Source organism: Malania oleifera, chromosome 8 (genome assembly GCF_029873635.1).
Source record: "Malania oleifera isolate guangnan ecotype guangnan chromosome 8, ASM2987363v1, whole genome shotgun sequence".
NCBI classification, from domain to species: Eukaryota; Viridiplantae; Streptophyta; class Magnoliopsida; order Santalales; family Ximeniaceae; genus Malania; species Malania oleifera.
In genome coordinates this window covers 48,136,649-48,158,790 of record NC_080424.1, presented here as the reverse complement: position 1 = coordinate 48,158,790, position 22,142 = coordinate 48,136,649, and the positions used below count along the sequence as shown (strand labels likewise).

The window sequence follows — 22,142 nt, the reverse complement described above, 5'->3', positions numbered from 1 at the left end:
TGGTACATGAGGCACATGGTGGAGGATTAATGGGCACTTTGGCGTCAGGAAAACCTTAGAAATTTTACATGAACATTTCTTTTGGCCTAGGATGAGAAGAGACGTCACTCGAATATGTGGTAGGTGCATTACATGTACAAAGGCCAAATCTAAGGTTTTACCACATGGGTTGTATACACCCTTACTCGTTCCTAGTGAGCCATGGGTCGACACATCTATGGACTTTGTTTTGGGGCTGCCTAGTTCAAAAAAGGGTAGAGATTCTATTTTTGTGCTAGTGGACAGATTTAGTAAAATGGCACAATTCATTCCATGCCATAAAACAGATGATGCCACAAACATAGCTGCTTTGTTTTTCAAGGAAATAGTGTGACTCCATGGTGCACCTAGGAGCATTGTTTCTAATAGGGATGTTAAATTCCTTCGCTACTTTTGGAAGGTTTTGTGGGGAAAATTAGGTACCAAACTTTTATTTTCCACTACTATCATCCACAGGCTGATGGATAGACTGAAGTAGTCAACAAGACTCTAACTCAACTCTTACGCATGTCATTCAAAAGAATTTTAAAACTTGGGAGGACTGTTTGCCATTTATAGAGTTTGCATATAATAGGACTATGCATACTACTACTTCTTTTCTCCCTTTGAAATTGTTTATGGTTTTAATCCACTTACTCCTTTAGATTTAATGTCTTTGCCTATTGATGAAAGGAGTAATTTGGATGGACACAAGAAGACCGAATTGGTGAAGTCAATTCATGAGAGGGTATGGCTTCAAATTGCGCAGAAGAATGAAAAGTTTGTTTCCCAAGCCAATAAAGGGCAAAGGCGTGTCATCTTTGAACCAAGAGATTGGGTTTGGGTTCACATGCGCAAAGAAAGATTCCCAACCCATAGAAGGACTAAATTGCATCCTCGAGGAGATGGACCTTTCCAAATCCTTGAGAAAATTAATGATAATGCTTATAAAGTGGATCTTTCAGGTGAGTATAATGTCTCTGCTGCTTTCAATGTTTCTGATCTTTCTCCCTTTGATATAGATGATGATTCAAGGTCAAATCCCTTTGAGGAGAGGGGGAATGATGGGTGCCATGGTGGACTGAGTCTTAAATGTCCCTTGTAAGTTCCAGATCGGCCAATCACAAAGTCAAGAGCTAAGAAGATCAAGGAAGCAATGCAAGGATTGGTGCAATCCATTTGGGCCGAGTTTGCAAATTTATCAGGCAAGACCTCAACATTCAAGATCGGCTTGAAAGAAGAAGAACCAGCTTTAATCCATGTGATACAAGCTACAGAGGGGAGCGGCATAGCCTAGTGGATTAGTGTAGACTCTTTATTTCAATAAGTACAGGCGTGTGGGCCTATTTAATTCAGTCGGTGGGCTTCTTTTATTAGTTATAGACGTGTAGCTTAGGGTGTTGTTACGTTATTTGAATTTGAATTTTATTGGAGGGGTTTAAAAACAGACTTGTAGCAGCATTCTCCACAAGTTGAATGTGAATAAAGTTTTCTCCATAGAGAATTTTCAGTTTTCTCTACTTGTTCATGAATGAACTAAGAACTTATCAAAGGACAAACCTTTGTGGCGTTCTCACCGAATCTAGGTTCTTGAAACAAGATTTCAACGGGTCTAGATCATCTTGACTTGATTCTTGGCGTTCTTGGATAAGTTTTCAATTTGTTTTTGGGTTCAAGGGATTCCGATCTCACAGGTTGACATCACTTTTTCTCCAACAAGTAGCTTCTACCAACCCTTTCATGAGCTTTGACATTATGTTCAATTGCTTAGCTTGGTAGTTGTTGAGGTAGTTTGATCTTTGTTTATGTGAGACAGGTTCTTGAGATTTTGTGAGCATTCTTTCCCTTGGACGGGTTCTCAAATATTTCATCATGGAATCATGCATGTGATTCAACTCCAATCCCCAAAACTATTACAAACAAACTCTCCAATGAATGGGTTCCAGGAATTCTGGAAATTACCTGAATAGAGCTTTGGAGTTTGCTCGTTTGTATCTACGATCAAGCCAGTGGTACCTTTTGCATTCTCAAAACCCTTCTCATCTATTGAAGTATCTAACCAGGTTGTTACATCTGTCAGTTTATTGATGAAGTCTACAATATCCTTAAGGTGGTCAGCAACTTCCTTCCTGTACTGTTAAATATCAAGATTACTCTTCTATAAAAGGGCATGGATATGATCTCTCCAGTTCTGTTTCAGTTCTATTCGGATGGTTCAAAACAACCAGTTCAAGTGGCACTGTCAGTTTAGGCCAGATCCAGTTCAGGGCACTGGATCATTTAAAACACCATTGTGTATGTTTTTCTGTCTTCCTGCGATGGCTACTTTCTTTGAAGCAAGTGCATTGGCAACTGAATATCGATGGTCCACAGTGGATACAATTATGACGACATCGCTGGTTGCAGTTCGACAGCGAGGTTATATATGAGGCTGCTGAAGGTGAGTCAACGCCATCATGCCGAAAACGTTTGGAGATGACCTCCTCGACAAGGATAATGGATGACTGAAGATCCCGTGAATGAGATAGAGAAAGTGAATGAACCTTGAGGTCATCACATCATGGGGAGCAAATTTTTAAGATTGTCTCAAATGGCTTGGAGGCTGGCTGACAAGGTGATGTGTTAACAGCAATGTAGCAGACAGCAGTGATGGCGGTGTTCAGCAATGGAGGCTTGGCAGTGATGGAACAATGGACAGTGCAACAAGACACTGAACCCTTACCAACTGACGTACGATCACATCCTCACAACAAGGGATAAACCCCAATACTTCCAACTAAGCTCATAATTTTAAAACTCAGTACATAATTTTGACTCTGAACAAAATATAATACAATCAATATTTCCAGGCTTAATATGCTTGGAGTCGAGCAAATAAAGGAAACCTTAATAACTATTAAAACTAGAACAATACTTTCCTTATATCCAGATGCATAAATTCTTCATATTTATGGCCTAATAAAAAAAATATATCCAGACAATATCACGAAAATAGAAATAAAAATTTTAAAAATAACTTAAAGCTGATTAATTGACTCCAAATGCCCTCATCGCGGTCCTGCATGATCCCGTGAAAGTCCCATCAGATCACTTTTTTACTTGTAACCAATGCCACTTTTTCCAAAGCACGGCCTGGCAGGCTAGCAGTGCTGATCAATCTTTTACATGGGTACCAAGGCATATCTCATGAACACGTCAACATCACATGGGCCCAGTCTACATCAGCTTAATGGACAAACAAATGGGCAAAAAAATAAGAAAGGAAAAAAAAAAAAACCATTGCACAAGGCTCCGAGGCCAAACTAAGGGTCCAGAAAGGTGTGATTTATGCAACCTTACGTCCACATTAGCAGAGGCAGTTTCTTTGATTTTGTAAAACTCATTCCTTATAGAGCATATTTGTAACAATAGTGAAGCCCCACCCTCCGGCCTTCTCTTTAGGAATAAAATTTTTAAAAATATCTATTGAACCACAATTTTCTACACCTAGGTTCATTGCAAAGCCTGATCCTAAATTAACAAAAAAAAAAATACCATCATAACAAAGGATATTCAAAGGAAATAAAATGGCATTAAAAAATTAGTACTGCCATATAATTCTTGATTTCTAGAAATTTACAACATGCAGCAAATGAAATGAGAAGTTCAACTTTACCATGTGATCTCTAGGGTTTGGACGCCTCTGGAACTCTAACTCATCAAACTCAAAGACAGGAAGCAACTCCACTGCATTGACGCCAAGCTCAAGAAGGTGGGGCATCTGCAGAGAAATCAACGTAAAAAAATTACTGCATTTTCAAACTCCAGATATACCTGATAATTAAGATGCAGATGCAATGTGAATAAACAAAGCAACCATGGAGTGGTTTAGCAAGATAAAGATGTAATGGCATCACAGAATCGTGTCCATAACTCGAAGTTAATCTCGAACCAATAAAAAGTCAATTGGTGCCCTTGGCATCACAGAATCATCCATAACTCGAAGTCAATCTCGAACCAATAAAAAATCAATTGGTGCCCCCCAGACACACACATGCAACTAACCGCAGGAACAATACAGCCTTGGCATTTTGAAACATTCTTAACCTATTTTAATATTCCTATGTCCAAGGTTAATTCTTTCTTTCTTTTTTCTTCAGAAGAGAGATATCCAAAAGTTTTCATTAATAGTACAACAATTTTTCTTTTTCGCCTGAGGCTCACCTCTACTGGGGTAAATCTCTTAACCGCCTTGACATGGATGGTGAACTCGATACGAGAAATTATAAATGGTGAATGAGATAAGGAAATCATGTCAACGGAGTCATTACTTACCTACTTTGTCCAAGATGAGGTTAAAATACCTAATTTAATTATTACCAATTTTTAGATCCAATAGCTACTCCTAGGGTCCAACAAACCGATAGTCTATGGTCTGCTTGCCAAAACCTAGTTCTCTCCATTGCTATTCCTTTCATTACTTAAATTACATTTCATATATTTTGTCTTATTCCTACTTGTCCTAAACCCTTTAGATTTTAATGTGGCTCTCCAAAGTTCTAGCTTAGATTCCACTCTGCTTCTACTTTCATCAATCAACACGATATCATCTGCGAACAACATACACCAAGGGATCTCATTTTGGATATTCCTAGTTAGTTCATCAATTACTAAAGTAAAAAGATAAGGACTCAAAGTAGAACCTTGATGTACACCTATTGTGATAAGGACTTAACAAATTTATCATTACACTAACCAATAATGCCCTTCTAATTTCATTTACAATAATACAGCTGTGAGAATTTCATAAATTAAACTTGATAGAAGAGTCCAGCGTAAAGACAACTAAATGATAGGCTGTTCCTATACAGTCATTAAGCAAGCACAATAAGCCATTACCTTCTCTATAACCCCAAGGTAGCTACCACGTATGTCTGGGTCTAGCCTGCTAGACTCATCAACAGTAAATGCACGAACATTCATTTCATATATAACAAGATCTTTCTGCAAACACAATTGCAAAAATAATAGGGTCAAGACATGAAGATGCTTACAAAGGAGATGTATGAATTTTGTACACAAAATTTTTAAAAAAAAAAATTACAGATGCTCAAACTCAGGATACCAAAAGTTTGTGTGCATAAGAGAGAGAGAGAGAGAGAGATGTCACATTTGTCTCCAAAAGGACAATTTATTAAAGAGAAAAAGTAAAGTCCTAGGCATAGAATAACCAAGACAAAATCATCTAAAGCACTGACTAAATTACCTCAGGTATATTTGGAAGCTTGTAATTGTTTCCCCAATCAAAAGGCAAACAACTAAAATCATAAGTTCCCAAAAATTTACACGTCTCATTGCTAGCGTCTCCAAAGTATCGGCATCCTTTAACTAGCTTTGCATAAGGATCTATAAGCACAACACTGTCATCAAATCGGTGCCCTTGATGCCAACCACGAGGACCATCCATCCGGTAACCATAGAGTACATTGCTCCTAGGCAAATCCTATGTTTATAAAGGTACCTTCAATAAATAAATATTTAAAATGGAATATATAATAGTAGCTTCAACAAGAAAAAAGAAAGAAAAAAATCCACGGAACGCTCCTTTGCAACACAAAATAGTCAAAAATATATCGACAAAATTTCTTTTAAAAAAATAACAAATATTGTAGAAGAGTGTGAGACAATTTCAGGCAGCAAATGTGATACTAAACTTAGGAGTTCAGCAGAATAAAATTTTTCATACATGCATTCAACATGAACAGGTTTTTTTTTAAATTAGAAATTAAAGATTTCATTGAGAGAGAAAGCAATAATATATAGAAAATAAAAGATAAATACAGACAGCAAAGTGAAACACAGTAGATCTAACCTCTCCAATCGCATTGACTACAAGTCAATGGAACCAGCTACTAAAAACCAAAGCAAGGCCAAAAATAAAACAACCTATCACAGAACAAATGAAGAGGAAAAAAAGTATCTCCTTAAGATCCTCGAATTCCTTCCAACCAAATGCACCAAGCATAGCAAACAAAGCACGGTGACATAAAATCCTACAGTCCTTCCTTTGCACGAAATGTGATAGTTTCAGAGAAACACCTCCACAAAATAGGGAACTAGTTTAGCTTGGGGACAAATCAAGAGATTAGGAAATAATTTCCAAATCAAAAACAGATTGTTATAATCACAACACTTAGTTATCATCAAAAATTAATTTCTAAAAATTATCAAAAATTAAAGAAATTATTTTTGTTTTGGTAAAAAAAAAAAAAAACTGTATTACATAGAAAGAAAGGGAGATACAACTTGCAGGGACAAGAAGTCCACCAAATAAAGCAAGAAACCCCAAAGAAAAAGAAGAAAGGAAAGAAAAGAAAAAATAAAAACAAAATCGCTACTCAACCTCTTAACAAATAAGACTACAAATGTTAACCAAGGACGCCCATATTCACCATAATTTACCGAGCTCTTCAATTTCGCTAATTTCCTTCATCCCTTCAACTTTTGATTTTTTCGACCATCCATGTGCACTTCATTGCCTCCAAAATCAGTGAACTTTAAGCCCATTTTATTTAAAATATCTTGTGCCTCTAAGTCATCCTTCTTATGAACCTCCTCCACTGGTGTAGGCCAAATTCCATCCCTTCACTATAATTGTTAACCAGATCATCATTATCAACGAAAGAAACTCCCTCATGTCCTTCCAACAGTGAGGGATGGACATAAGATAAAACCCAATCTCTTCACAAGAATCCAAAACATAGCCATATTCATGGTCTTAAATTTCCATAAAATTGTCGAAATTTCAGTCGAAATTTCCGATTTACGTCACCCTCAAAATCAAAATGGCAATCAATTTCCATCTTGCATAATTTCCGTCAAATCATCCAAAATTATCGAAATCTCAAAAATTTTAGCAAAACTGGTCGAAATTCGAACTATGCAATGAAATTTCCTTGGAATTCAAATGAGAGATTTAGGAGTGAAGTGAAATTTCTCTCTTAATTTATTTTATTCATTTTTATCGAAACAAAAATTATTATGAGTGTTTTTGAAATTATACTAAAAAATAAACTTACAACAACATTTTATTTAACCATTCATGTCTAAATTATCATTATGTGTATAATAAATAATATTTAAATGATTTATGAATTTCATTTGAATTAATTGATTCACTAAATATGTTTAATGTACATCATCTTACAAATATGTTTGATGCACATATTATATTACAACTTCTCCACCTTACACACAGTATAGATGTATTTACTTGTAATATATTAGTCCTAAAACTTACAATATTATGTCTATTAATCATTTCTAAAGCTTCATAAAGGAATTCCATGCTTTACTACTGATTTGCATTATTTTTACAAATCAAAATCAAAATTGACATTGAAATCGAAATTTTTGAACTTTTGGAGCTTTGAAATTTGAGTCAAAATCAAAATTTTAGACCGTCCCCATATGGTTCTCGAATCTTATTCAACAGCGGCCCCCGCCCACAATCAAACTCACTAACATCATCACCTTCTGAATATGAGAAAACCCCTCATTTCTTTCCCTCTTTTTCTTTACTTACCCCATAACTACACCCAGCTTCCTTAGCATGCGAATCTTCCACTATACTAAGCTCTCCTTTAGAATCTCTCTTTAAAAACTTTGCCACTGACTGACCAAATTTTTCTCTCTTATCTTCAAACACCTTCCTCATTTCAGCACCCATACAAACTGCCCTCCAACGAGCATAAACCTTATTCCCCTCAAATTTGTTACAATTAAGACAAAAATCATCAGACTTCCTCCCCCCCCCCCCCCCCAACCCTCCTCCCACCCCCAAAAGAAACTTCTAATCTTTACTCTTTTCCACTTCACTTAATAATCCCTTTTCTAAACTTTTTGCAATTTAATAAACCACAATCTCATTTCCAATCTTCTATGCTGCTAATCTAAGTTTGTTCCAAAACTCAATCAATTCAATGCATATCTTGGGAATCTGTAGGGAATGTAAAGTACTATCAAAAGGTACAGTGTCCTCCTTCCCAATTCTCCGCTTCTGGGAGATCTACGAACAGAATTTTGGACCTGCCTATTTTTGGTTTCCAGCAAGGAAATTCCTGGATCACTATTATACAAACCATAAGCTTGACTACCACCTTGGTCTATCTGCATGAAGCCCAAAGAAGATCCTCTCTTTGAGCCCACTTGCGACTTTCCTAAAAATTGGGCCTAACCAAACAATTGGCCCAGTTTATTAAAAAAAGATATACCTTCTCTTTCAATTATTTGGGCCAGGTCCAAAACCAGAAAAATACCACCAACCAATTCCTCTTTGCAGTCTCCTCACCAAATAATTGGCCCAGTTTATTAAAAAAAGATATACCTTCTTTTTCAATTATTTGGGCCAGGTCCAAAACCAGAAAAATACCACCAACCAATTCCTCTTTGCAGTCTCCTCACCAAGTGCATCCCTAAGAGCATCTGAGAAGATTGCTAACCCTAGCTTACTTGCCATTCTGATTGAATGATTTTGGTCGTTTTGCAATGGGTCCTGAGGTTCCTTCAACTGCATCACACCTCACATCTACAACACTTATCTTCTCTACCATCCACCATACCCTGGTTTCCAGAGCAAGATTAACTAGCGCGACAAATGCCTTCACCCTTTTTACCTTCCAGCACCACCTGACTCCACAATCGGGGACGTGAAGGTCATCCGCAAATACAGCATCTGATTCCTTCTGAAATTCCTTTGCAATCTTGCAAAAATCATTTGCAAAGTTTCGCCAACCTCACCCTTTGCGCCATGTTGCTTTCCATCCCAACCCTAACTCCATAAACTTTCCCACCTTCAAACACCTAATCAACATCCTGCACTGTGTGATGCCCTTACAGAAACTCTTGTAACCCCTTTCCACCCGACTGAACATTGACAACCCATCAGCAAACCAAGAAACTGCTTCAGAAAACCCAACCCATCTGTTGCGCACCACATTGTTCTCAACCACAAGCAGAGAAGAGAACTCCCCGACCTTATCCAAGCACAGATCAAAGGATTTCCCTTCAATCTGAATCAACCAATTCAACATGACCTACTGCATAAGACTCCATATCATCACAGTCGAGAAGGAAAAAGAAGTTTCATTAGAGGGGAGAGAGACTTTTTGTGAAACCATAGCTTCCATATTCCAGTATGCTTAAGAGGGAGAGAGAATCGTTGTACACTCGGAGAATCGCTGTACACTCAAAGAATCGCCGTATGCTTATAGAATCAGCATATGCTCAGAGAATTGCCATATGTTGAGGAAAGAAGAACCATCAAGCGTTGAGCAAAAAAGAGCCTAGCCTTTGCGAGAGATGAGGCCTGGAATCTTCAACCCTTCAGCAAACTAGCAGAGAAGAGACTTCAACCTTTGGTGAAGGCTGAGATCTCAATGAAGCTGTAAAATGTTGAAGCCAGCCTAGAATGTTGTCAACGAAGGCTGAGACATCTGGCGAAGAAGTGCAGGAGGCTGTGAGAGAGGTTCAAAGGCTGGGAGCCTAAGATTATATTGACAAAGGGTTGCGAGTGCCCTAGCAGGTTGTTCGACGAAGCTCTTCTCCCTCAATTAAAGAAATTAATTAAGAATTAGTTTTGCATGAATTGACAAGAACCATGCAAATCCCTAGTTGTTAGCCCCATAGGAGAATAATGCAATGCCACCACCAAAGGTGGCTCTCTATGGTCAGCCACCACACATGGTGGGATCAGCTTAGTTAGGTTACATTAGGTTTTTGGAATAGCTATCCCTTGAAATGAGATGGAATACACTAAGAAATTGGGAAATAGAGGTAATAGCTATTCCTTGTATATTCCTTATTATTTCATTCAACGTGTAAAGAAAGGAATAAACATTCCTATAGTGAAACTTGGGAATAGTTATTCCTTACCTATTCCTTGTTATGAATTCATACAGAGTTTCACTTTGTTATTCATTTTATGGTAACCACATAATTTTTTGCATGACTACAGCTAACCTATTATAACTAATCTATTCATGGGAATAGGCATTCCATGAACCAAACATAACCTAAGGGTTTTAAGAATTTTTTTCTTATTCTCTTTTACCCCCTCCTTAAGCATCTTATGCATTTAACATTTCTTTTTTTCTTAATTGCACTTTTGGCCCCTTTTGTGGTGTCCCATTAGTTTCATTCTAATTTGGTAATAGGTACAATGACATCAATCTCCATGAATGCATCAATTAGAACACCTAGGACTTCCATTATCCATGACCATGAATGACACGTAACAACATAATATAGCAATCCAAATCAGACTAAATGTGAGAGAACCTATTCTTCCATTACAGTTACCATGACAGATCATCAACAAATGTCCCTAAATTAAATCAATATAGCATGGAACTAGTGCACATGCCCTTCACCCCAAATATGAATGACTCTATGAATGAGATTGTGAACTCTCCTCTAGTCCTCATTTCTACTTGGGCTAGGATTTCTTGGTTGCACATTACCATGAACAACATAGGATATTCCTCCCTTTAGTAAGAGCGATAGATCTAAAACAACAAAGCCTAGTCAAAGTTTAAAAGTTCAAATACAAGACAACAAAGCCTATGATCTACAAATAGTTTGAACATCAGTAATTGAGAATTGGTAGATAACCACATTACCTAAAACTTTTTTTTTTTAATAAAAGAAGGTATATTAGATTGAGAAACAGAAGTTACAACCCAAGGGGACAAGAGGTCTACCTGGAAAAATAATAATAAATATGAAATTTAAAACAAACAAATAAAAAATAAACGAAAAGTACTCCTAATCAAGAAAGCCCCTTTTCAATTCCTTTTCCATCATAATTCACCAAGCACTTTAAATTTGCAAGCTCCATGTGACCCTTCTTCACCTTGTACTTACCCCCATCAAAGTGCACTTTAATTCCACCAGCATTGAATCCAATTTATCCATTATATCTTTGGCTTCTAAGTCCTTCCTAGAAATCACCTCCACTAGTGAAGGTAAAATTCCATCACTGCACTTTATTTTAGTATCCAACCCATCGTGCTCAAAAATAGGAAGCCCCTGCAGTCCTTGCATCCGGGCAGGATGTACACATGATAAATCCCTGAGAACATCACAGGAATTAGAAACATATCCATATTGTTCCCGAATCTCATCCAACAGCAAACCACCACCATATTCAAAACTCCCTGATGTCATAACTATCATTATCTGAAAAATCTCCCCATTTCTTAACCTCCTTTCCTTTGCTAACTCCATCACTTGCTATATCCTTCATCTTAGTAAGTGTATCTTCCACAATGATCAACTCTCCTCTAGAATCTCTCCTTATAATCTTTGGCTTTATCTCACTGGAATGCTCTCTTTCTGCTTCAAATAATTTCTTCATTTCTGCACCCATCATTGCATCCTTTACACAAGAATACACCTTAGGACCCTTAGATTTTCCAGAATTAAATCCTGAAACACCAGTTTTTCTTCCCAACCCAACTTCTTCTTTTTTATTAATCCTGTCGACACCAGCCTCTAATCCCTCTGCAAAACCAGAATCAACAGTCAATCTGACACTTCTATTATCATCATCACTTTCTTCACAAACTGAATTCAAAACCAAATTAAAATCATCCTGATTACACTCTGAATGATGATCCATTGTATTCCTATTTGGGAGAGCTGGAGAAAGATTTTGCATTTCATTAACATCTTGTTGAATACCCACCTCTGTATGTAAATTTTGGCTAGGAAAATGGGCTTGATCAGAAATAGGTTCATGCAAGGGAAGGGCCTGAACACTCATATCCTTGCCCTGAGCCTTTTCAGAAACGAGGCCTATCTGTGAAAGCCCCTCTTTGTAAGAGACTTCTTTTGAATCCAGAGAAAAGCCCAAAGCATTCTTGTCAAAACACTGGGGCCTGTTCTATTAAATGGCCCAAGTTTGTTTAAAAAAAAAATAAAAAAACATCCCACTTTTATCACAAACTTGACCCAAATCCAGTATGAATACCAGACGACCAGACTTTGTACTCTCATTGTTCCCTTTTGCAGCCCTAGACACCTCTGCAAGATTGCACCAACCGCCGGAACCCTAGTTCCCTGCACCTTATGGACATTCACCTCCGATTAAGCAGCGCTGTAATCTGGTAGCGGCACCCCCAATTCCTTCAAATGCAGATCAGCCCCGCAACTAGGACACAGTTTTGCTGGTTGTAGACTAATTGAGCAGCCTTCACCTATCCTTCCTTCCATCACCGACTTACTCCATGATCTGGTTGCGGAATCGCTTACAACGCCTGCTCCTTCAAAATTGTGACGAATTTCCTTCGCAAATTTGCAAAGCTTCACCATCCAATTTCTTTTACAATTCCAGAAATGAAAACAAGAAAATTCCTACCTTTCCCCCACATCCCTAATTCAGAAAATTTCCCCACCCTCATCCAGCTAATTGCTATCCAGCAACAGAAGTTTCGCTTGCAAACACTTCTGGAGCCCCTTTCCTATTGAACAAAAGTATATAGACCATCGGTGAGCAGGAAATTGCCTCCTTCATGAATTTAACTCACCTATTCAAGAAACATTATTCTCTAGCATGCACAGTAAAGGGGTCTCCCCCTCCTTTTCAATCTCAGATCGAAGGATTTCCTTTGATCTGCACCGAACGCTTTGACATTGCCTCCTGATAACACAGCCATGTTCATGTTTGTGTAAGGGTGAGAGAGTTGTTACAAGAAAGAAAAAGAGATCCATCCTTCAAAGGCTTAAAGAGGATTAAAGCCTTCCACGATGCGACATCCGGAAATGGAGGCTGCACCACTGGACTATCCGGCAATGGAAAGGATTTGAAGGCAATGATTTCATTTGCAGGCTTGCTGTCGTTATCCTCTATCGTTGCCAAACTTCAATCTCTGTTACTACATTACCTAAAAATTTAAGCTATTAAGTTGTCATCCAACAATGCATATCAAGCCTTAACAAGAATATTAGAGTATCCAATCACCAATCAACTAGTAAAACTCCATTTGGATATTTTTCACATGGTCACACTCAATGCATTTGTTATCTAAGAAGCACCTATATGTTAGTCTTAGTGTCGCTACACAAGTGACTTCAGACTAATCGATACAAGGTAGATATAACATCGGCTAGTCTTTCAAAAATGCTCACAATCATATGACTAGAAGCATTTAAGAACTTAGTGTTCAAAAAAATAAGACGTTACGCCACTTCTTAACCTCGTACAAAACTCGTCTTCTTGACTTAGGTTTGGTGGACTTATTCATGGAAAAAGATAATATTTTTTTTTATATAATAAAATAAATTCCATTAAAAAAACTTAACACAAGTAACATGTGGAGGACAAGACATCCTTGAGGAAACAACTAGAACAACTACAATAATGTTGCCCTCCAACTAGAACACTGCAAAAATACCTCATTTCCAAAGTGCAACTCTCTCCTCCCTTCTACTAAAACCCTCAAAAGAAATAGACAACAATTCCTCCACCTACACCGGGCAGACCCAAGATTCTCCCATCACACCAAATAAATCATTCCAGATTCTCCACGCATAGTCACAATGTAAAAATTAATGAGGTGCTGTTTTTTAGAATTCAAATAGTAGAACACCAACATTTACAAATACGGCCTACCCCATTTTTATGTTTTTCTTTTCCAGTACACCAAAGTTTAAATCCTGATTTTTCAAGTGTCTAGCTTTATCCTCTACACACTTAGTTTCTTGAAGGCAGGTTAGGTTAATTTTTCTATTTATCTTTTTTTCTTTTTTCTGTTTTTTTTATAGTGAAAAAAGAGATTTCATTAATAAGAGACTAGAGAGGAATTTAAAAAGTAGAGAATAAGACATCTCCAATCAAAATTCGGGAAAAATCCATAAAAAAAGGAACTAAAAACACAAAAAAAAAAAAGTACAATGAAAAAAAGATTCCTCCATTCTTGCTGAACTTCTGAAAGGCAAGCTTCCTTAAAGCATCCAAGGCCAATGCGCCATAAAGAAATATGTGCATTATGCTCCAACCATAATCCCCACAAACACTGGACAAATCCAAGCTTCTACCAACTAGCCAAATAATTAATTTCAGCAAAGCCGATTTAGAATTCAAATAACAAAGCACACAAATATCTAAAGATAAGGCCTTCACAGATTATTAATATTGATTCTATTCAGCACAGTCAGCCAAATGAAAGCATTAATCTTTAGCGGAGCTTTGACCTTCCAAATACATGAGTATAGAAGAAAACAAGGCTTGGAATGGGTCAAAACTCAAAAAAATATTTACAAGAATATACTACCAAATGAGACAAATATCCCTATCTGAAGAAAGATGACAATTGTTCAATAACAACAGCAAGGAAGAAAGTTCCATCAACTCTCTAACATTTAGAGGTATTATGAATTGAAATTTCTAAGAAACCAAAGGGCTAACCAAATCAAACACAAAGAAAAAAGTCATACTACCTTGCCCTGAGCTCATTTGAAAGAGAAGAGGACAAGATGTGGATAGAACATCATTCCCCGAGCACAGATCTTTCCAAAAACAAATCTGAGAAACCCCTTTTTTCAAAAATTTTATGAGGCAGCATGAAATATCCACAGCCATTTACCATATTCCCTAAAAGGATTACATAACAGATTTCCTGAAGGTTCTCACCCAAGGATTTCAGTCTTAGCAAATGACAAATACTTAATTGTAATCCACTTAATTTGTCCTAAACCACCGTAATGAAAGAGGAACTCCTACCAGTATTCCCTGATAGTATAAAATTAAAAGTCTTTCCAATAAACCACTATCTTAAGCCAAAAGTCCATCCATCTCGTTCCCTTAGTAATTGATCAATCATGTTACATTAATACCATGTTAATTGCTTTTTGCATACTTTTCATCAAGCACCAATATATAAAAATGGATCTTGAGTTTGCATAATAAGGTCAATGAAATGACAAATAATTTCTGTAATTAGTATGACAGTTTAATAACCTTTTGCACTTTTTTTATAGTGTCTAATTTTAAGATCAACGGAGACAGAAAAGGGATACTAGGCATCTTAAAAGCATAACAGGTTGGAAGTTTTTAAGGGGCAGCAAACTTGGACACATATTAAAAGGTCACAGTCTGTGGGGGAAAATCTTACTAGAGATTTTCAAGAGCTGGGTTTAGAAAATATTTCAGGGGGAGCAAAGACAGACTAAAAAATTAAAAATATTTCTCATAATTGTACCATTTCAACTTCTATAACTTGAGCCAAGCAATTATGTAAGCAAGCAATAACATTAACTAAAGGTATTATAGTGAAATGTAGTTCTGGGAAAGCTACTAGAAAGACTACCTCAATACATATATGCCATATGTCTCCTGTTTTATTTACATGAGGATCCAATGTCAGCTCCTTCATTCCACCATTCAGCCTGTCCGGATTTTCCCCAATAAAAATATCATTGAACTAACTAAAAACTTTAAGAGTAAGGAAGCATATGGCAGTGGAGGAAAAAAGAATCTATTTACTTAAGGACCCGCAGAATATATATATATATGAGGAATTTATTAAGCAAATAAGAATAAAGAGTACAAAGGGAATCAAAAACAGAATAAATAAATACAAGCAAAGAAAACTAATTAATAAAAGCTCACGAAAATCTCTGCACATAGAAGCCATTAGCAGATCACCAAGGCAAACCTAAGAAAACTACGCTACAATCCAAAAGGAGAAATAGAGTCTTAAATCCTTAAAGAACAATTATGCTGAAAGAAATTTCACAAAATCACAGCAAAGATACATATTTCCAAAGAATCTCCTCCCTCAGCATTACAAAGCCCTAGAAATGCTGAAGACAGAAACTCTAAAGGACAAAGGGCTAAGACACTGTTCCTCACAAGCAAAACTTGTTCCAAATGTTTTTCCAGGACCGGTGATCGAAAGGGTAGGGAAAATATTCAGGCCATTGCTTATGAACTGCCCAAAGATCTGTGTCACAACCGCAGCTGTTTAAGAAAATTTCTCACATCCGCAGCTGTGGTTTGCTGAGGTAAGTGAACTGATTCATAGAAGATTTATCTATTTTCCCCCTAGCTCTAGCAGGCACAGGCTTATATTACATCCCAAAATCAAATATAAGTAGAGCATAAAATCAACACTGTGACTTCAAATGAGAAAATATACAAACCCCGCATTGCGGAGCTGTTGAAATTAATATGAAAATAAGCTTGACATTTAAATTTTACAATGCACGCATAAATCAAAATCAGAATTTAATGTAGTGAGCAAAGGAAAAGGAAGAGCACTGTAACCTTAAGCAAAGTGTAACTGCAGTTGCATGCTGAGAAAAAATAGCAAAATTAATCCCACTTTCAATTTCAGATACTCCCAGTGGAAATGCTTGACCTGGGAAAACTTTTAACCATGAGCTAGACTCTGAAGCTTGAGGGATTTCTTCCTAGAATTCGAAACAGTGGGCATATGTAAATACAGAAAATAGATAAATGACAACTTAATTGATATTATCAGGAATTCAGAATATAGAGAGAAAATAGAAGCATAAGGAAAGGCACAAAGGAACAACTTCAAATACTAGGATGAGATGTAAATAAGCATGCATAGCAAAAGGATAAGTCTTATAGTTGAGATTTAAACAAATGATTATAATGAAATCAAACATGAGCAAGACTTTGAGAAATATCTAGTTTAACTGCCCTAATTCCTGACCACTGAAGTAGGAATACTAAAATGGCAAGTACTTGCAAGAGATCCAATGGTATTCATTTCTTTTTCAAATACTATCAAGAGATACAAATAAGCATGCATTACACAAAGATAGGCCTTATAATTGAGCTTTACACAAATTGTTATAGTGAGCTAAATCAAACATGAGCAACAACTTTGAGAGCAAATAACTGGTTTAACTGCACTAGTTCCAGGCCATTGAACTAGAAAGATCAAAATGGGGAATACTGCTTCAGTGTTTCCTTTCCTTGAAATTTGCTTTTTCAAGGTGATCTTTGCCATTATAATTGAGAAGTGCCTTTCTAAGATGACCTTATGCAAGATGCTCTCTTCTTCCCAGCCTATTGTTTTTCAGCTCTCACAGTCACATATATTCCCCACTATGCCTTTCCAACAATCTAGCATAATATGAAAATGGAAGGAGCAAAGTGGAGCTACCAGACAGCCAAATAAATTTTGAAGATGAAATCTATTATATTTACAAGAATGAATCAACCAATTGTTGGAAATAGCCAGGGAACAATGTGTTAATAACAAAAGCAGAGATATATGGACAGTCACAGAAGGATCCAAAATATCTGTTTCACAAATGCACAAAAAGTACAAAAGAAAGTCCAAAAGAGCAAATTTACACATATTAGTAAATGAGAAAAGCACATTCTTCAGGGGAAATAAAAAAGGAAAATAATGAAATACCTCAAGCAACTGTTCTTGAGCACCACGACCATAAACATTAACAGGGCTATGCTTGACACAATCCCTTGCCTGAACTATGAAATTTCAAGGTCATAAACTCTACACCAAGGGAGAGCAGTAGAAATTAAAAAAATTAAAAATTAAACATGCCTTACTAACAAGCTGTTGGTCATTGCTGGCAGAAACTCTTTTGCTCGATTTTAACCTGCGAAAGACATTTGCAAGTGTCAAAGCATGGCCTAAAAATATATAAAACACGTTTTCTCACAACCATTTTTTGCTGGGACTGTTCAGAATATCATCCAACGTCTTGACATTCAGTATTCACCAAATTGTTATTCATTGGTCCACTTCAAGCAAGATAATTTTTAATTAAATTTTATATTAAAAAAAAAAAGTGAGGCAGCGCTCATTCAAGATAGTGAAATTCAATATATTTTTCTCAAATTCATAAAAACCATGGACGAAGTTAGCCTACCAAAAAAAAAAAAAATGCATAGTATTGCGACAAATTTGTCTCTCGTCATCTGCATGGTACACTTTATAATTCGCATTTTTTTATAATGATTTAATCGCATGGACTTTGCACATTCCCAAATGCTAATCCTTCTTGAAAGTAGGAATGACAAATAAAGATGAAATAAAAGGATCAAATTTTAATTAACATTTCCGAAGTACTGTATTTGAAAAATGTAAAACAAATCGCCCGATCGGAAGCAAACAAAATTCATAAAAATAATATATAAACGCTATGAGAAAGCGTAAACTAATTCAGAGACGCAAGAGAAGTAAATCATCATCATCCGCAGTACATTTCCAACAACAAATTCGGAAACGGAATAATTCAGAGACACAAAAATCTGGAAACCATAAGACTACGATCGCAATAGAAACTGCATCGAGAACTCCGAGTTGCGGGAAATTGAAATTTACCTCATCTCGAAGACCAGAGGAGGCGCAACACATGAACGGCCAATGCTAGTTGAAAGAGCAGAAGCGGAAAGAAGATTCTTGGCGGTTGAATCGCACAGAGATGGGTGGAGCATCTTTAATCCCAGCGGCGAAGAGAGAAGAGAAACTGCGAATAAGGAAGAAAAAGGGAGCTAGAAAGGAACTTTTCACAGATTCTGCAATGTACTTTATAGTTTCTTCTCGAGACGAGAGAGAGAGAGACAGTCTGAAATGAAGTGGCACTTTATGATCCCACGTGAATTTTCTCCGGACACTTCCATCGACGTGTACACGATCCTCTCTTTTATAAGTATAATTTATAAATTTATCCATAAAAATATACTAAATTTGAGTTTTGTGGTTTCTAATTCTACTTACTTTGTACACATAAAATAGGGAACAATTATATAAACAGTAGCATAGATTTTTATTCATCGAGTATCTTTATGTCTTGGTGTAAAATGGAAGCTTAAACGCTCATATGAGTCCACTAGCGGTGGACCCAAAAATTTAATTAATGAAGATAAAAAATATATAAATAATAAATAAAATATTTTTAAATATTTTTAAAGAAAAATAATTAAAATTTGAATACATAATACCTTAACTTTAAACACTAATAATAGTTATTTCAAATAACATTCATTTGTTATAAAACAAAAATAGAAGAACTAAGATACGTGTTGTTACAATTAATCTTTTATGTCTGTTTAAATCTAACATGAACATTACTTCTAATACTGACAAAAAAAAAAGTAGAAATAAGTCAATAAAACAACACTTCTCTAAATATCTTTTATAATTGTTAGATAATGTCTTATATATTGTAATATTTTAGTTAAGGGATACTTTAGCCTTTATATCATTATTAGGGTTAGGTTCCAATTATATTCAATATATATATATATATATATATATATAATGCATAAAGCCAAAGGTACTGTTCCTTTGGCCGCTTGTATAACAACTTTCTCTCTATTTGCATTGAATCTTGATTTCTTTCATGGTATGAGAGCTAGAATTGTCATCACTTGTGTCACCAGTGATTGCGACCATCATCGTCCCTACATAATTCTCTTCAGAACGTCCGATAAAATAAGTTTTCCAATCTTCTTCTCCTTGTTGTACCGTCATTGGTCCTGCCCCACATTGTCGCACGCACAATCCTCTTATATTCTAATTGTTTGTCGTTGGATTTCGCTGAATCTCCCATCACGACGTCTCGAAAGCGAGGTGCCCTGGGGAGGCGAATGAAAAATTATGGTTTTTTTTTAATTTTCGAGAAAATTGGAAGTTGGAATCGCTACTAACCTTTCGGAGTATGATTAAAATACATGATTACTATCTAATTAAGAGTAGAATCGGTCTGCGTATATCAGGATTAAAATCAGAAGTTCAGTTATGCGAAGGGAAGATACTAGCACCCCCTACACACCCATTCTCCGATGTTGTACCTAAGTAATTAAAAATTCTCCTAAACTGAATTTCAATGGCTTTTTAGGTTACTCCTATCAGCTAAACACATTATCTAAGCATATACAAATAAACATACAAGCATGCACATTATTATGGAATATAGCTAAAGTAAGATATCCCTTAAAACTAAGACATGTGAGGCTTGAAAGAGTCCATGCCCCTTTTTGAAATCATAGGAACACCCTCCCATACAAAAATAAATTATACTATGAAAATAAATACCGTAATATAGAATACAAAATATAAACATACGAAATGAACAAAAATACTAAAAATATTTAGTAATAATAATAATAATAATAATAATAATACACATACCTAATATCACATAAATACAATAATAACAATATGAAAATAATTAAACAAAAAAGATGATATTCAATGTACAAACATGAAAAAAAACGAATGAAATTATGGAAACAATTCAAATCATGAATCTAATATGCAAATATACACAAGGGTAATATGGAAACAATTAATGATATGATGGAAATAAATCAAACTTTATATATACAATAACAAATGTGGAAACCAACTAAACCCTACTATTGACATGCAATATGATAAGGAAATAAATCACACCATAAAAATATGGAATAATAGGGAAACCAATTGAGCCCTAAAAATCAACATGCAATAATATGAAAACCCTAAAAATCAACATTCAATAATATGGAAACACTAAAAATAAAATGCACTAATATGGAAATAAATTGAACCCTAAAAATCAATATGCAATAATATGACAAATGATAATAGGAAAATAATCAAACTCTAAAATAACACTTAAACATAAAACAATCAACCTCCTAAAAACATGAAAATCATCAAAACCCTAAACATACCTAAACATAAAACATGAAATAATTACAATCTTAAATAATAAGCAACAATTACCAAAATTCTAAACGAACTCAAACAATGATAAAATAACCTAAACCTCTAAAAAGAAAACTTAAATAGTATTAACATGATAAATCTAAACCCTAAATAAATATACAAAATGACAAATATGATAATATAACAATAATAATATAATAACAATAATACAATTATATAAAGAAAACATAAATATACAATAATATCCCTAACAACAACTATAATAATACAACAATTAAAACATACAATAATAATGAAAAACTCCACATAATAAATACAAAAAATACATGACGATAATAAGAAACTTTAACAATAATATACAACAACATAATCTAAAACATGATACGACTTAAATAATATAACATACGAACAAGCATACTATAATTACTCCCTAAACATGTAAACAAACCAAAAAAATATGTAAAAAGAATGGGCTTACCTTTGGAGGGGCAGCCTTGTGTGGTGTGTGTACTAGCTGGTGTGTGTGTGTGTGCGTGCGCGCGCGTGCGTGCGTGCGTGCGTATGTGTGTGCGTGTGTGCGTGTGTATGTGTGGCATGTGTGGCATGAGAGTGCTCAAGGCTATGTTGGTTGCTAGAGTTGCAGGGAAGATGGTCATTGTTAATATAACTTATGATTATGTCAGCTGTCGATGGCATAATGTCTAATCGGCGCCAGAACGTCCATAAGCACAAATATAAGCAAAGAAAGAAAAATGATAAAGAGAAGGGTAAATAAAAGTGTGAGAAGCTCGAGAGGCGGATTCGCCAATGGAGATCGCAAGATCTCACGACACTCGGCCAATTAACTTCTCGGCATTTATTTAGCTACAACCGTTTTGACAAGTCAAGATCTAAGGTATCGATCGCCCTTCTCTTGGTAGTTGTAGCCATGAGAAAGTGCTGGTGTGTGTTTAAGTGTGTGTTGATGTGTGTTTAAGTGTGTTTGTGTGCGTTTAAGTGTGTGAAGCGTGTGTTTAAAGTGCGTGCAATGTGTGTTTAAAGGTGTGTTTAAGTATGTGTTTAGTATGTGTTTTTAGTGTGTGTGCAACCGTGGCTGTGTGAGAGAGTGGAAGGTGACGTTGTGTGGTGGCCGGAGATGGATGTTGGTGAGGGGGGTGGTCGTGAGTTGCTAAGTGAGGTGAGGGTGGCCTGCCGTGAAGGTGTGTGTGTTGCCGGGAAGTTATGTTGTGAGGGTGCTGCGTTGTTTAGAGAAGGAAGGAGGTGGTGCGGCTGGGTTGTAGGGAAGAGGTCGTGGAGGTGGGTGTGTTGTGCGTGGAGGCGGTCGAGGGTGGTGTGTGCCGTGAGATGCTGGCTGGAGTGAGATGGGTTGTGGTTTTGTGGCTGCGGCTGGGATTGGAGAAGGCGAAGAGGCTACGGCTATGT

General features: G+C 36.2%; 1 protein-coding gene and 1 non-coding gene across 3 annotated transcripts in view; both read right to left on the bottom strand.

The window, feature by feature from the left end:
• Positions 1-19,878, bottom strand: part of LOC131161699 (isoamylase 3, chloroplastic) — a 116,129-nt gene extending 96,251 nt beyond the window's left edge. For both annotated transcript variants that reach the window (XM_058117642.1, XM_058117643.1), the window contains exons 1-8: positions 18,387-19,878; positions 17,604-17,658; positions 17,454-17,522; positions 16,325-16,470; positions 15,366-15,444; positions 5,264-5,500; positions 4,897-5,001; positions 3,674-3,778 (exon numbers count right to left, since the gene is read on the bottom strand). In XM_058117642.1, coding sequence (XP_057973625.1) covers positions 3,674-3,778; positions 4,897-5,001; positions 5,264-5,500; positions 15,366-15,444; positions 16,325-16,470; positions 17,454-17,522; positions 17,604-17,658; positions 18,387-18,499 — 909 coding nt within the window. In that variant the 5' untranslated portion in view covers positions 18,500-19,878. The remainder of the gene's footprint in view (positions 1-3,673; positions 3,779-4,896; positions 5,002-5,263; positions 5,501-15,365; positions 15,445-16,324; positions 16,471-17,453; positions 17,523-17,603; positions 17,659-18,386) is intronic.
• A 1,617-nt stretch (positions 19,879-21,495) lies between these two features.
• Positions 21,496-21,593, bottom strand: LOC131163244 (small nucleolar RNA snoR109). The gene has a single exon (XR_009139019.1). It is a non-coding gene; the product is annotated as a small nucleolar RNA snoR109 (small nucleolar RNA).
• Between the last annotated feature and the right edge of the window lie 549 nt (positions 21,594-22,142).